General features: G+C 41.9%; 1 protein-coding gene and 1 pseudogene across 1 annotated transcript; both read right to left on the bottom strand.

The window, feature by feature from the left end:
* Window positions 1-5363: 5363 nt before the first annotated feature.
* Window positions 5364-8942, bottom strand: LOC135504060 (tubulin alpha-1C chain-like). Its single transcript, XM_064922327.1, has 4 exons — window positions 8852-8942; window positions 7381-7603; window positions 7130-7278; window positions 5364-7047 (listed from the first exon to the last, which is right to left on the bottom strand). The coding sequence occupies exons 1-4, from the start codon at window positions 8852-8854 to the stop codon at window positions 6073-6075; spliced, it is 1350 nt and encodes a 449-aa protein (XP_064778399.1). The 5' UTR covers window positions 8855-8942; the 3' UTR covers window positions 5364-6072.
* A 665-nt stretch (window positions 8943-9607) lies between these two features.
* Window positions 9608-11433, bottom strand: LOC135559298 (tubulin alpha-1B chain-like; annotated as a pseudogene).
* Window positions 11434-12996: the final 1563 nt, after the last annotated feature.

Here is a 12996-nt window from a genome sequence, read left to right as displayed (position 1 = left end):
ATTCACTTTCCAAGGCAAATGTTTGAGTGAGTCACACTGGACTTGTGTTTAAAACAATATCTGTAACGGGAGTGGCACTGCACTAATAAAAGGCGTTGTATAATTCAGTAAGAGGTTTTCAAATGACACAGAATAGAGGATACATTTTAGGACTTTAACCAGTGTGTGTGGTATTGAATTTCTGGTGTAATGCCTACTGTATGTAAACTGTATTCTGTTTGTCTGATCAAAAGTAAGGTAAAGCACCCTATTTTATGCTTTGACTTCAATAAAAGCATGACTCAATGGAGCCACAGTGACAAATGTGGGTGGGTGGGGGGTCAATTCTGTCAAAACAATTGGGGAACACTTTGTAAAGATTTTGAGGGTAATTATTTGAACAAATGGGTTTGCTTTGTTAGAATGTAATTGTGAGCAGTTGTTTAGGGATTTTGTTGGTCTGTATGTTTGAGTAGGTCACACTATTTAAAATGCATTTCATTCAGAACAAACAGCTTGCGCTTCAAAATCAATTAAGCAGATTTTCCTCCCAACTTTTGTAAGCATCTGGGCACTGTTTGTGTGTGTGTTTTTGTACCTTTTTGAAGTACACATATTTTAATCTACGAAAGTATTGTGTTGTTGCATTTTTGAGTAATATTCAATCCCACATATATATTTTTGTTGTTGTTGTAGAGTCAATGTGATTATACCTCATGTTTGGGGGAGAGTGGAAAATGTAGTGTATTTTAATTGAGAGCACTCTGAGATTGTGTCTAAATCATTAGAGATAGTGTCTAAATCATTATTCCTAGCTTTAGTTTCCCTATTGTCCCAGAAGGTTGTCTTCGCCTCAAAAGATGATTGATAAATAAATTGAAAAAGATATTTGAGATAAGGTACTCTTGCCAGTTTCCTGGTAATGTAAAAGAGGAATCTATTTCCTTACTGTTTCAACTCCCCGCTATGGACAATGAACTTATATCATGGTCATAACAACACAAGACTCCCTACCAGTTTCCTTACTCTCCATGACATTATTTTGTAAAACATCAAATGTTTCTGTAACATATTTTCATTGCAATAATACACTAAAGAGGCCCACAATCAGAAGTGACTTTAGTTTGACCCAGCAGCCAACATGTATTTATTTAAAAAGCTCTTAGATGTAATGTCCCCTGTTTAGGGGACCTGCGTGGTTCTGGTACCGGTTTCGACCGCCATTTTCACTTATAAATCAATCTGTGGACACCATAGATTGAAATGGCTTGCATTGAGTGATAGCCCTGGTTCCCACGGACATCATATTATAGTTTCTGAGTGTGTGTGACGAAGGATGTGAAATCTGAAAACACTTGAATCTGGGATGCCCCTCCTTCCATTTAATGCGCTCTCCCGAACTGTCCATCAAATCCTGGCTGAACATTATGTCAAAACAACTGACAAAGCACATGCCTGCAATCCTGACATCATAGCGTACCAGGAGAGTGGGTTCATCACTGTAGCATATTCAGAGATCGATTTAAAGCCATTCATCTAAAATCATTCATGTATTTTAAAGAAAAAAACACTTTCTCTTTGTCATAGACAAATACTAATATGAGAAGAAATATTAACAAGTTCAGGAAGCAAAGCTAGAGCTCTGTGAGACGATCATTGTGATGAGGGCAGATGTTTTGATCAAGAGAGACCTATAGAAAGTTGCACATTTTCTCTAACACTAAACATACAAATGCAGTACACTAGATTACCAAAAACATGTGGAGACCTGCTCGTCGAACATCTATTTTCAAAATCCTGGTCATTTGTATGGAGTTGGTCCCCCCTTTGCTGCTATGACAGCCTCCACTCTTCTGGGAAGGCATTCCACTAGATGTTGGAACATTTCTACTGGGACTTGCTTCCATTCAGCCACAAAAGCATTAGTGAGGTCAGGCACTGATGTTGGGTGATTAGGCCTGGCTCAGAGTTGGCGTTGCAATTCATCCCGAAGGTGTTCAATGGGTTTGAGGTCAGGCCTCTGTGCAGGCCAGTCAAGTTCTTCCACACCGATCTTGACAAAACATTTCTGTATGGAACTCACTTTGTGCACTGGGGCATTGACATGCTGAGACAGGAAAAGGCCTTCCCCAACGTTGGAAGCACAGAATCATCTAGAGTGTCATTGTATGCTGTAGAGTTAAGATTTTCCTTCACTGGAACTAAGGGTCCTAGACCGAACCATGAAAAACAGCCCCATACCATTATTCCTCCTCCACCAAACTTTACAGTTGGCACTATGCATTGAGGAAGGTAACGTTCTCCTGGCTTCCACCAAACCCAGATTCGCTCGCTGGACTGCCAGATGGTGAAGCGTAATTCATCACTCCAGAGTCCAATGGAGGTGAGCTTTACACCACACCAGTCAATGCTTGGCATTGCACATGGTGATTTAGGCTTGTGTGCGGCTGCTTGGCCATGGAAACCCATTTCATGAAGCTCCTGACGCACAGTTCTTGTGCTGATGTTGCTTCCAGAGGCAGTTTGGAAGAGGCATTCGTTACCGAGTGTTGCAACCGAGGACAGACCATTTTTACACTCTTCAGCTCTTCATGGTCCCGTTCGGTGAGCTTGTGTGGCCTACCACTTCGCCAGCCATTGTTGCTCCAAGTACTTACAGTTGACTAGTGTAGCTCTAGCAGGGCAGAAATTTGACCAACTGACTTTTTGGAAAGGTGACATCATATGACAGTGCCACAATGAAAGTCACTGAGCGTTTCAGTATGGGCCATTCTACTGTCAATGTTTGTCTATGGAGATTGCATGGCTGTGTGCACGATTTTATACACCTGTCAGCAACGGGTGTGGCTGAAATAGCCAAATCCACTCATTTTGTCATGTCTTGTTATGTCTGTTCCTGTCCTTTCTCTTCATTCTCTCTCTCTGCTGGTCTTTTTAGGTTACCTTCTCTGTCTCTCATCCCTCAGCTGTTCTACATTTCCCCTAACTAGCTCATTCTCTCTTTCCCCACCTGTTCTCTCTTCCCCCTCTGATTAGGTCTCTATTTCTTTCTCTGTTCCTGCTACTTTCAGTGTCTGATTCTTGTTTGTGTTTTTTGATGCCAGAAGCAAGCTGTCGTCTCGTTTGCTTCCACCTTGTCCTGTCCTGTCGGAGTCTGCATGGCAGGTGCAACCTGCATTATACTACGTTCTTTTGTTCCATTGACTACGTTGGAAGAGGATTTATGCCATTCCTGTTTTTTATTAAAGAACTCTGTTTTCTGTTAAAACCGCGTTTGGGTCTTCACTCAAGTTCATAACACATTTGAAGGGATGTCTTCGTATATATAGTGTATACTAATGTTTTATATTTTGTTAATTGAAATAAAATACAAATATTAGATTATTTTGTGTAGATAAAAAAAGACAAGTCAATTTTAATCCCAGTTTGTAACAAAATGTGGAAAAAGTCTTGAATATTTTCTGTAGGCATTCCATGACTTTTTCCACATTTTGTTATGTTACAGCCTTATTCTAAAAATTGATTAAATAAATGTTTTCCTTATCAATCTACACACAATATCCCATAATGACAAAGTGAAAACAGGTTTTCAGAAATGTTTGCAAATTAAAGCAGAAATACCTTATCTACATAAGGATTCAGACCCTTTGCTATGAGACTCGAAATTGAGCTCAGGTGCATCCTGTTTCCATTGATCATCCTTGAGATGTTTCTACAACTTGATTGGAGTCTACCTTTGGTAAATTCAATTGATTGGACATGATTTGGAAAGGTACACGCCTGTCTATATGAGGTCCTACAGTTGATTGTGCATGTCAGAGCAAAAACCAAGCTATGAGGTCGACGGAATTGTCTGTGGAGCTCCGACACAGGATTGTGTTGAGGCACAGATCTGGGGAAGGGTACCAACACATTTCTGCAGCATTGAAGGTCCCCAAGAACACGGTGGCATCCATCATTCTTAAATGGAAGAAATGTGGAACCCCCAAGACTCATCCTCTTCCAAACTGAGCAATCGGGGGAGAAGGGCCTTGGTCAGGAAGGTGACCAAGAACCTGATGGTCACTCTGACAGAGCTTCAGAGTTACTCTGTAGAGATGGAAGAACCTTCCAGAAGGACAACCATCTCTGTAGCATTCCACCAATCATGTCTTTATGGTAGAGAGGCCAGACGGAAGCCACTCCTCAGTAAAAGGCATATGACAGCCCGCTTGGAGTTTGCCAAAAGACACCTAAAGGACTCTCAGTCCATGAGAAACAAATTCTCTGGTCAGATGAAACCAAGATTGAACTATTTGGCCTGAATGCCAAGCATCACGTCTGGAGGAAATCTGGGACCATTCCTATTGTGAATCATGGTGGTTGCAGCGTCATGCTGTGGGGATGTTTTCAGCTGCAGGGACTGGGAGACTAGCCAGGATCGAGGGAAAGATGAAAACAGCAAAGTACAGAGAGATCCTTTATGAAAACATTCATTTGCAATACATTTGTAAAAAAAAATAATCTAAAAGACCTGTTTCTGCATTGTCATTATGGGGTTTTGCATGTAGATTGATGAGGGGGGGGGGGGGGACTTAATCCATTTTAGAATAAGGCTGTAACATTACAAAATGTGGAAAAAGACAAGGGATCTGAATATTTTCCGTTTGCACTCTATATGTTATTTTCTTCACGGAGCACATACTTGCACATGACTAATGATCTACAGTATATATTGTTGTTTTCATCCTTCTGGTCTCATGACATCAGACCCACGTGAAGCCCCTTGCTCATATATGTCTATGTGAAAATCGGGGGATAGCATGACCGGGACCTGGACACAGGTCCAAGCAACTGTCAAGCCAATACCTTAACTGTTATGCCACAAGGTTCAAACCTCTTGAAGAGGTTGCCAGGCAGGTAACAACAATATAATTGTAAACGAGCCTATAGCATGTTTTGCATCTGCAGTCATCCTGTTTAGGTCCAATCTAGACACATTGGGAACAGTATTTTTAAACCCCACCTGTCCTGTCCCACAGCTTGACAGATCTCCCCCATGACAGGGCAGGGTATGAATACCAGGACCTATTTTAGATCAGGGCTGTGAACTGGGACTGGGCTCTTCTCAGGCCTAGCTGGCTTTCACATTGGTAAATTGGAGAGTACATTTCACAGTTCACAATGAATATAGATAACATAGAATGTAATATTCTGCATGTATTATTTGTTTGCATCCTGAGGGTGAGAAAATGCAGTCTAGGTCTACCCTCTATGCAGTTATGGCTGTGATTTTCTGAGTGTGTTGTTTTAATAGTACCTTCATGATATTTTGTAGCGTTCAGGAAAGTATTGATCTGTTGGGGTATGTATTGGGAATTGTTGCCCATTCATGTTCACAGAAGGAAATGGACATGTATTTATTGCACAACACTGCCCTCTAGACATGAAAGTGGTTAGGTAGCAAAGCAAACTAACAAACACAAACACCACTCTTTTAAAGAAAAGGTCTCATGACAAAGTTCAATACTGAAATTATTTAAACTTTAAATTATTTAAGTTAGTAGTTCAAACAAATAATTTCTAGATGATTATGAATCCATAATAGACAGCAGCGCTGAGGGAGGACAGCTCATAATAATGTCTGGAATGGAGTCAAAGGAATGGTATCAAGCACGTGGTTTCCATGTGGTTGACACCATTCCATTGACTCCCTTCCATCCATTATTATGAGCTGTCCTCCCCTCAGCAGCCTCCACTGATAAACATTATTTGAAATTCTGTGACTGTTAACAGTGTTCCTAGAAACCAATGAATTTGTCTAAGCCACCTATATAAGAATACACATAAGGGAGAGGATTATAAACTAATGGTATGAACACCTCTAAAGGGGAACCTGAATATTACGACAAGTAAACATGTAGTTTTCCATACAATGTACATTTCTTGTCAAAATTAAAGTGCTTTTTGACTGAGGTTAGGAGTGTAGTGGATGGAAATAATAGAAAATGTGGATCTATGAAAAGGGAGAATGAAAAGATAAAGGTGGAAAAGAGAAGTGAAAGAGGAGGGTGATAAAAAGTTTGAAAGACAGAGGAAGAAAGACAGCCATTTCTAATACTCTTCCCCGTCCTCATCTCCTTCCCCGCTGTCACGTCCCACCTCTTCATAATCCTTCTCCAGGGCTGCCATGTCCTCTCTGGCCTCAGCAAACTCTCCCTCCTCCATACCCTCACCCACATACCAGTGAACAAAGGCACGTTTGGCGTACATCAGGTCAAACTTGTGGTCAAGCCGAGCCCAGGCCTCTGCCACAGCAGTGGTGTTGCTCAGCATGCACACAGCCCTCTGGACTTTGGCCAGGTCTCCACCAGGGACCACAGTGGGAGGTTGATAGTTGATGCCAATCTTGAAACCAGTTGGGCACCAGTCAACAAACTGAATGGAACGTTTAGTCTTGATGGAGGCAATGGCAGCATTGACATCTTTGGGTACCACGTCACCACGGTACAGAAGGCAGCATGACATGTACTTGCCGTGACGAGGGTCACATTTCACCATCTGATTGGCCGGCTCAAAGCAGGCATTGGTGATCTCAGAGACAGTTAACTGCTCATGGTAAGCCTTCTCTGCAGAAATAACTGGGGCATAGGTGGCCAGAGGGAAATGGATACGGGGGTAGGGCACCAAGTTGGTCTGGAACTCTGTCAGATCAACATTGAGGGCACCATCAAATCGAAGGGAAGCAGTGATGGAGGAAACGATCTGGCTAATGAGCCTGTTGAGGTTGGTGTAAGTAGGACGCTCAATATCGAGGTTCCTACGGCAGATGTCATAGATAGCCTCATTATCCACCATGAAGGCACAGTCAGAGTGCTCTAGGGTGGTATGGGTGGTCAGGATGGAGTTGTAGGGCTCCACCACAGCTGTGGACACCTGGGGAGCTGGGTAGATGGAGAACTCAAGCTTGGACTTCTTCCCGTAGTCAACAGACAGGCGCTCCATAAGCAGGGAAGTGAAACCAGAGCCGGTCCCACCTCCAAAGCTGTGGAAAACCAGGAAGCCTTGAAGGCCTGTGCACTGGTCAGCCTGAGTAGAAAGAGAAACACATCAATGGAAGGACATGTATTTGATAACATATTTTACTGATGTTTTCATTCATCAAACCAACCAGTTTGCGGATCCTGTCCAGCACCAGGTCGATGATCTCTTTGCCAATAGTGTAGTGTCCACGAGCGTAGTTGTTGGCAGCATCCTCTTTGCCAGTGATGAGCTGTTCAGGATGGAATAACTGGCGATAGGTCCCAGTTCGCACCTCATCTGAGAGAAAATGAGTAGCTCATGGAGGAGCTCAATACCACAAAAGCAAAAAATCATATCTAACAAACACCTTTGACTCAATGTAGGAAACATAAAACTTACCAATAACTGTGGGCTCCAGGTCCACAAACACAGCCCTGGGGACATGCTTTCCAGCCCCAGTCTCACTGAAGAAGGTGTTGAAGGAGTCGTCTCCTCCTCCAATGGTTTTGTCACTGGGCATCTGTCCGTCTGGCTGGATCCCATGCTCCAGGCAGTAGAGCTCCCAGCAGGCATTGCCAATCTGGACTCCAGCCTGACCCACGTGGACGGAGATGCACTCACGCTGTGGAAAGAGAGTTGTTTACGACTTTCTCAAACCAATAACTACTTTTCATTTGAAAATCGATCAAATATGAACTATACACATAAGTTCAGTTATAGTCAAAAGTTCTACTGTACAATCTTCTGAAAGAACTACTGGGCACAGATGTCAATTCAACACCTATCCCAAGTTGGTTCAACGTAATTACATTGAAATGATGTGGAAACAACGTTGATTCAACCAGTGTGTGCCCAGTGGGCAAACTTATATCTGAGTACATCTTTGGGCACAATAGACAATTGTACCAAAACATTCATCTAAAACTGGAATAGCAACGACAATATTTAATTTGTTCAAAAATGCCAATAGGATTGTTTGTTCTACATTATTCTTAGCAACTCTGTAGGGGAGGAGAGGGAGGAGAGGTGTGGGCACGGGGGCATGACAGAAAATGCTTTCATTGTAGAAGAAGATAGGCTACTGGCTTAAACCAGAACACATGGGGACGCATCACCTGACTGAAGAAACAAGTGATCAGCTGTTGAACAGACAAACAGACACTGTTTTTGAAGCCAAATGTCCGACATAGTTTACTGTGGGTGGTTCATTTGACAAATCATTCCCATCTGACCAACACAATGCATTTTACTTCAAATGTATTTAGTAGATCTTTAATGCTAACTAAATCTATTTTAATATGCAATGTTAAATCAAGGTATTTAATATTGCATTAAAAAATGTAATAGCATATCAGCAAAGCAGTTTGAACTTTGATATCATCAGAAATTCTGAAATATCTCATGAAATATTTGAGTTCTAAATACATTTTACAAGATAGACTTGCCTACTCATTACTTATAGCCTAGTTCATAAATGAGGCAATTGTTTGAATATATTATGAATGTCAATGACCGAGTTTACATTTACCTCTACAATAAGTCCTCTTCCCTGGGTCACTTCTAATGCAGACAATCCAGACATCAAAGCAGAGAGAGATGTCACTGACAAATATGCCTCTAAGCAGAGACATCCATTTTGACATCAAGTTTTGTTAGAGTAGTTGACTGGAATTATCAAAATAATTGGGACTGTTTATCATGTTGGTTTGGGTTAGGCTACAAAACTAAATCTGTGTAAGAGTATGACTTTAAAAATAGTTTTAGTCAAATTGACGAAGTGTGTTGAAGAAATAAAATAGAAACAGCCTTCATCCGAACACTGAGACAAAATGAATGAAAGCAACAATAATAGTATTTGTTTTATACTCACCATGTTTAAGCTGAGAAGATTCAAGATTTGGTGCGGAGAAAATAAATCTTCTTTTAGTTCAACACTTACAGGCAGACCTTTAGGAGTCTGTTGTAAGAAGTCAGTGTGATACCAAATTCGGTGGGTGGGGCCATTTATAGTTCCACGATACAATGGACAGACAGGCTTTGTCGAAACTGATTGGAAGATCTTATGATATGCCTGGTCCCAATTGGCTATCAGAGTAGAATACTACACAGTATCTCATAGGCATGTTGAAACTCTGCATGAGGGTTTTTCTCTGATATAAGTGTAAGCATCTTCAGAGCCTACTTGTGCAAGTTGAAGTAACACTGTATAACTGCAGTTATATGTCCAAAATATTCCCATTCACTGTAGTATGCTGTATCCAGTGATTTTGCAGTTCAACTGCAGTACTACAATTTCAGAATTCATATGTCACCAAATTATTAAGATTTTACTAAATTGTAACTGCAGTATATTTTTTAGTTGCTCTTATCCAGAGCAGCTTAATTAAAGGAACAACTAGGGTTAAGTGCCTTGCTCAAGGGCACAATGATACATTTTTCACCTCGTCAGCTCTCGGATTCAAACCAGCAATCTTTCACTTAGTGACCCAACACTCATTTAACCGCTAGGCGATCTGCCTCCAAGGTCTATTGAATGCAGATTCCTCTACTTCCGGTAAATATGTTGGTTTTGAAAACATAGATAAGTAATTCATGAAATAGTATGCAACAAAACATATACATGGGAAACAATTTCAACACATTTTATTGGTGAATCTTCAATGAGACACTTGTTTTTTCCCCTGTGACTGTCACTATGTGTTTTAAACCTTAACAAGCAACAATAAAATATGAAACCGTAAAAATAAATGCATTGCTTTTTTTATTGTGCTTTTATAAGATATGGGAGTCATGGTATCCTTGCATGAACACTCAGTATTCCTCTCCATCCTCCTCTCCATCACCCTCAATGGAGTCAACCCCCACCTCTTCATAATCCTTCTCCAGGGCTGCCATGTCCTCTCTGGCCTCAGAGAACTCTCCCTCCTCCATACCCTCACCCACATACCAGTGCACACCGTTTGGGAGCATCAGGTCAAATGGGTCAACTCAGCCCAGGCCTCTGCCACAGAGTGGTGTTGCTCAGCATGCACACAGCCCTCTGGACTTTGGCCAGGTCTCCACCAGGGACTACAGTGGGAGGCTGGTAGTTGAAACCTTGAAACCAGTTGGTCACCAGTCACAAACTGAATGGAAAGTTTGGTTTTGATTGTTGCAATAGCCCTGACATCTTTGGGCACCACGTCAGCCTGGTACAGAAGGCAAAACCCATTTAAAAAAAGGATCACAATACCATCTGATTATAAGCATTTTGGTGATTTTAACAGATGCTGCTCATGGTAAGCCTTCTCTGCAGAAATAACTCAGGTGGCCAGAGGGAAATGGATCCTGGCAGCACCAGTTCGTCTGGAACTCTTTGCCAATAGTTAGTGCACCATCAAATCGAAGGGAAGTTGATGGAGCATCCTCTTTGGCAGTAATGAGCCTGTTGAGGATGGAATAATAGCTCAGTCGAGGTTCCTAGTGGCAGATGTCATAGAAGCCTCATTATCCACCATGAAGGCACAGTCAAGTGCTCTAGGGTGGTATGGGTGGTCAGGATGGAGTTAGGGCTCCACCACAGCTGTGGACACCTGGGGAGCTGGGTAGATGGATAACTCAAGCTTTTTCATTGCCGTAGTCAAAGACAGGCGCTCCATCAGCAGGGAAGTGAAACCAGAGCCGGAGCCACCTCCAAAGCTGTGGAAAACCAGGAAGCCCTGAAGGCTTGTGCACTGGTCAGCCTGAGTAGAAAGAGAAACCCATTTAAAAAAAGGATAACACAATACATAATATATTCATTTTGTTAATTTAAAAAATGCTGTAATTCACTTGTTCATTAAACTCACCAGTTTGCGGATCCTGTCCAGCACCAGGTCGATGATCTCTTTGCCAATAGTGTAGTGTCCACGAGCGTAGTTGTTGGCAGCATCCTCTTTGCCAGTGATGAGCTGTTCAGGATGGAATAACTAGCAGTAGGTCCCAGTGCGCACCTCATCTGGAGAGGAAAACAGCAGCTCGTGAGAAGCAGAACACTCAGAGAAAGGGGTGTTCTAAAAGAGTTATTCTACGGGGACAAGGGTTCTACATGGAACCTTTTTCATCTGAGGAGAGAAAAACAGCAGCTCGTGAGAAGCAGAACACTCAGAGAAAGGGGTGTTCTGAAAGAGTTATTCTACGGGGACGAGGGTTCTACATGGAACCTTTTTCATCTGAGGAGAGCAGCAGATAATAAGGGGATAAATGGCAAAAAAGCAAGAAATACTTTCTACCACACCGCTTTGACTCAGCCCCAGTCTCACTGAAGAAGGTGTTGAAGGAGTCGTCTCCTCCGCCAATGGTTTTGTCACTGGGCATCTGTCCGTCTGGCTGGATCCCATGCTCCAGGCAGTAGAGCTCCTAGCAGGCATTGCCAATCTGGACTCCCACCTGACCCACATGGACAGAGATACACTCAAGCTGTGGAGAAAACATAGGCCTGTTAAGTCTGGACTACTTTTCTATACATTCAGAACATCTTGAAAATAAATCACGGAGAGGTGTAATGTTCTCAAAAGAAGTTGTAAGAGAGTATGTTTTCATGTTGGTTTGTTTTGAAAGAAAGGCAATGCCTTAGGAATTGCTCTGTGCTAGGCATTCATGTATCAGTGTATACTTTATATGGTAGTAAGTTCTAACAGCCTTCACAGTATCAGAATCTCATAGTATCAGCGGTGAACTTGTCGAAGAACGTGCTATTTTATTTACATAAACACAGGGACAAAACGGAACCGGTTGGCACCGTAGAGATACATTAAATTGTTCTAGCCTATTTCATTGTATTGTTGGCACCCCTAGTGGTTGGCACATTCTACGGAATTCCGTTCACATCACAACCCCCGTTTTGTCTGGGACATTACGCCATTATTCTAACATGCGCTCGAATCTGGTATTTCATGTTACATTAGGCGCAGACATAATTTGAGCAGAACAGAAGTATGCCTTGGATATCTATTTAATACTAATGCTATAATAAAAATTTTCCTATAGAATCAAATGAAACACTTAACAAATATATATATAATAACAATAATAGCTGTTTAGGCATAAACGGTTCTAAATCAGGTTCTTATTAAAGAGTTTGATATAAATGTCACATTTTTCAAATATACAATTTAAAATTATTCAGTAATTAAAAGTAAATACAATAAAAACAATCTTACCATATTTATTTTTGTTCGGCTCCTCGATAGGGCTTACAATATGACTGCAAGGGAGTCGATGTACAGTGCGTGTGCTTGGCCGGTGAACTACTGTCTGCGATGAAGGTCAAATGACTCTAAGACAGGGAGAAACAGACACTCAACCTCCCTGGCTCCATCCGTTGCTAGATAATGAATACGTTGCTTGGATACAGGCCTAGTATCCACATAAAGCGTCTTTATCTCTTAGTCACATGACCAAGCTTGAATAACAGCACCAATGGGGAGGAGGACAGAGCTGCAGCAGTGGGGGGTGTGTCTGAGGCTTTCCTCCCAGACAGTCCCTACCCCATTCCATGTTTTTATTTTCGCTCATCCTGCGTTCAATGAAACAGGGACAATACGGGTTCTCTATGTAGTATGTGCTGGAATAGAAGAAAATGTAGTGAAAAACAAGCATGCTGGCAGATACCCATGGACTTCCAGTCATTGCGCTTACTAACGCTAGTTAGCACTGGCTTGCGAAACTGCCTCTTACTTCCTTCACACTGGGCATAGAGACAACATTCATACAACATTCATCCACGAGTTCATCTGACTCTGGATAAGTAGATAAAGGGCTTCATTGGCAAAATCCCGAAGTATCCCTGCAGTGGAATGACAACAATCAGTAAGCAAATAAACATTTTCACAGTCAACAAGATGCTTATTTTTCAAAAGTGGCTTGTATCATTCTCTTTCATTCAATAGAGAAGCTTCAACTTGTTCATAGAGATCATCAGTAGGCCCAGAGGTGTCATGCTCATAAGGGGCACAGGGGCACGTGCCCACTCAGATTTGTACTGTTTAATAATAA

The sequence above is a fragment of the Oncorhynchus masou genome, chromosome 18, assembly GCF_036934945.1.
Source record: "Oncorhynchus masou masou isolate Uvic2021 chromosome 18, UVic_Omas_1.1, whole genome shotgun sequence".
Taxonomy (NCBI): domain Eukaryota; kingdom Metazoa; phylum Chordata; class Actinopteri; order Salmoniformes; family Salmonidae; genus Oncorhynchus; species Oncorhynchus masou.
The sequence above is the reverse complement of the archived record's forward strand: the minus strand, read 5'-3'. Positions and strand labels throughout refer to the sequence as shown.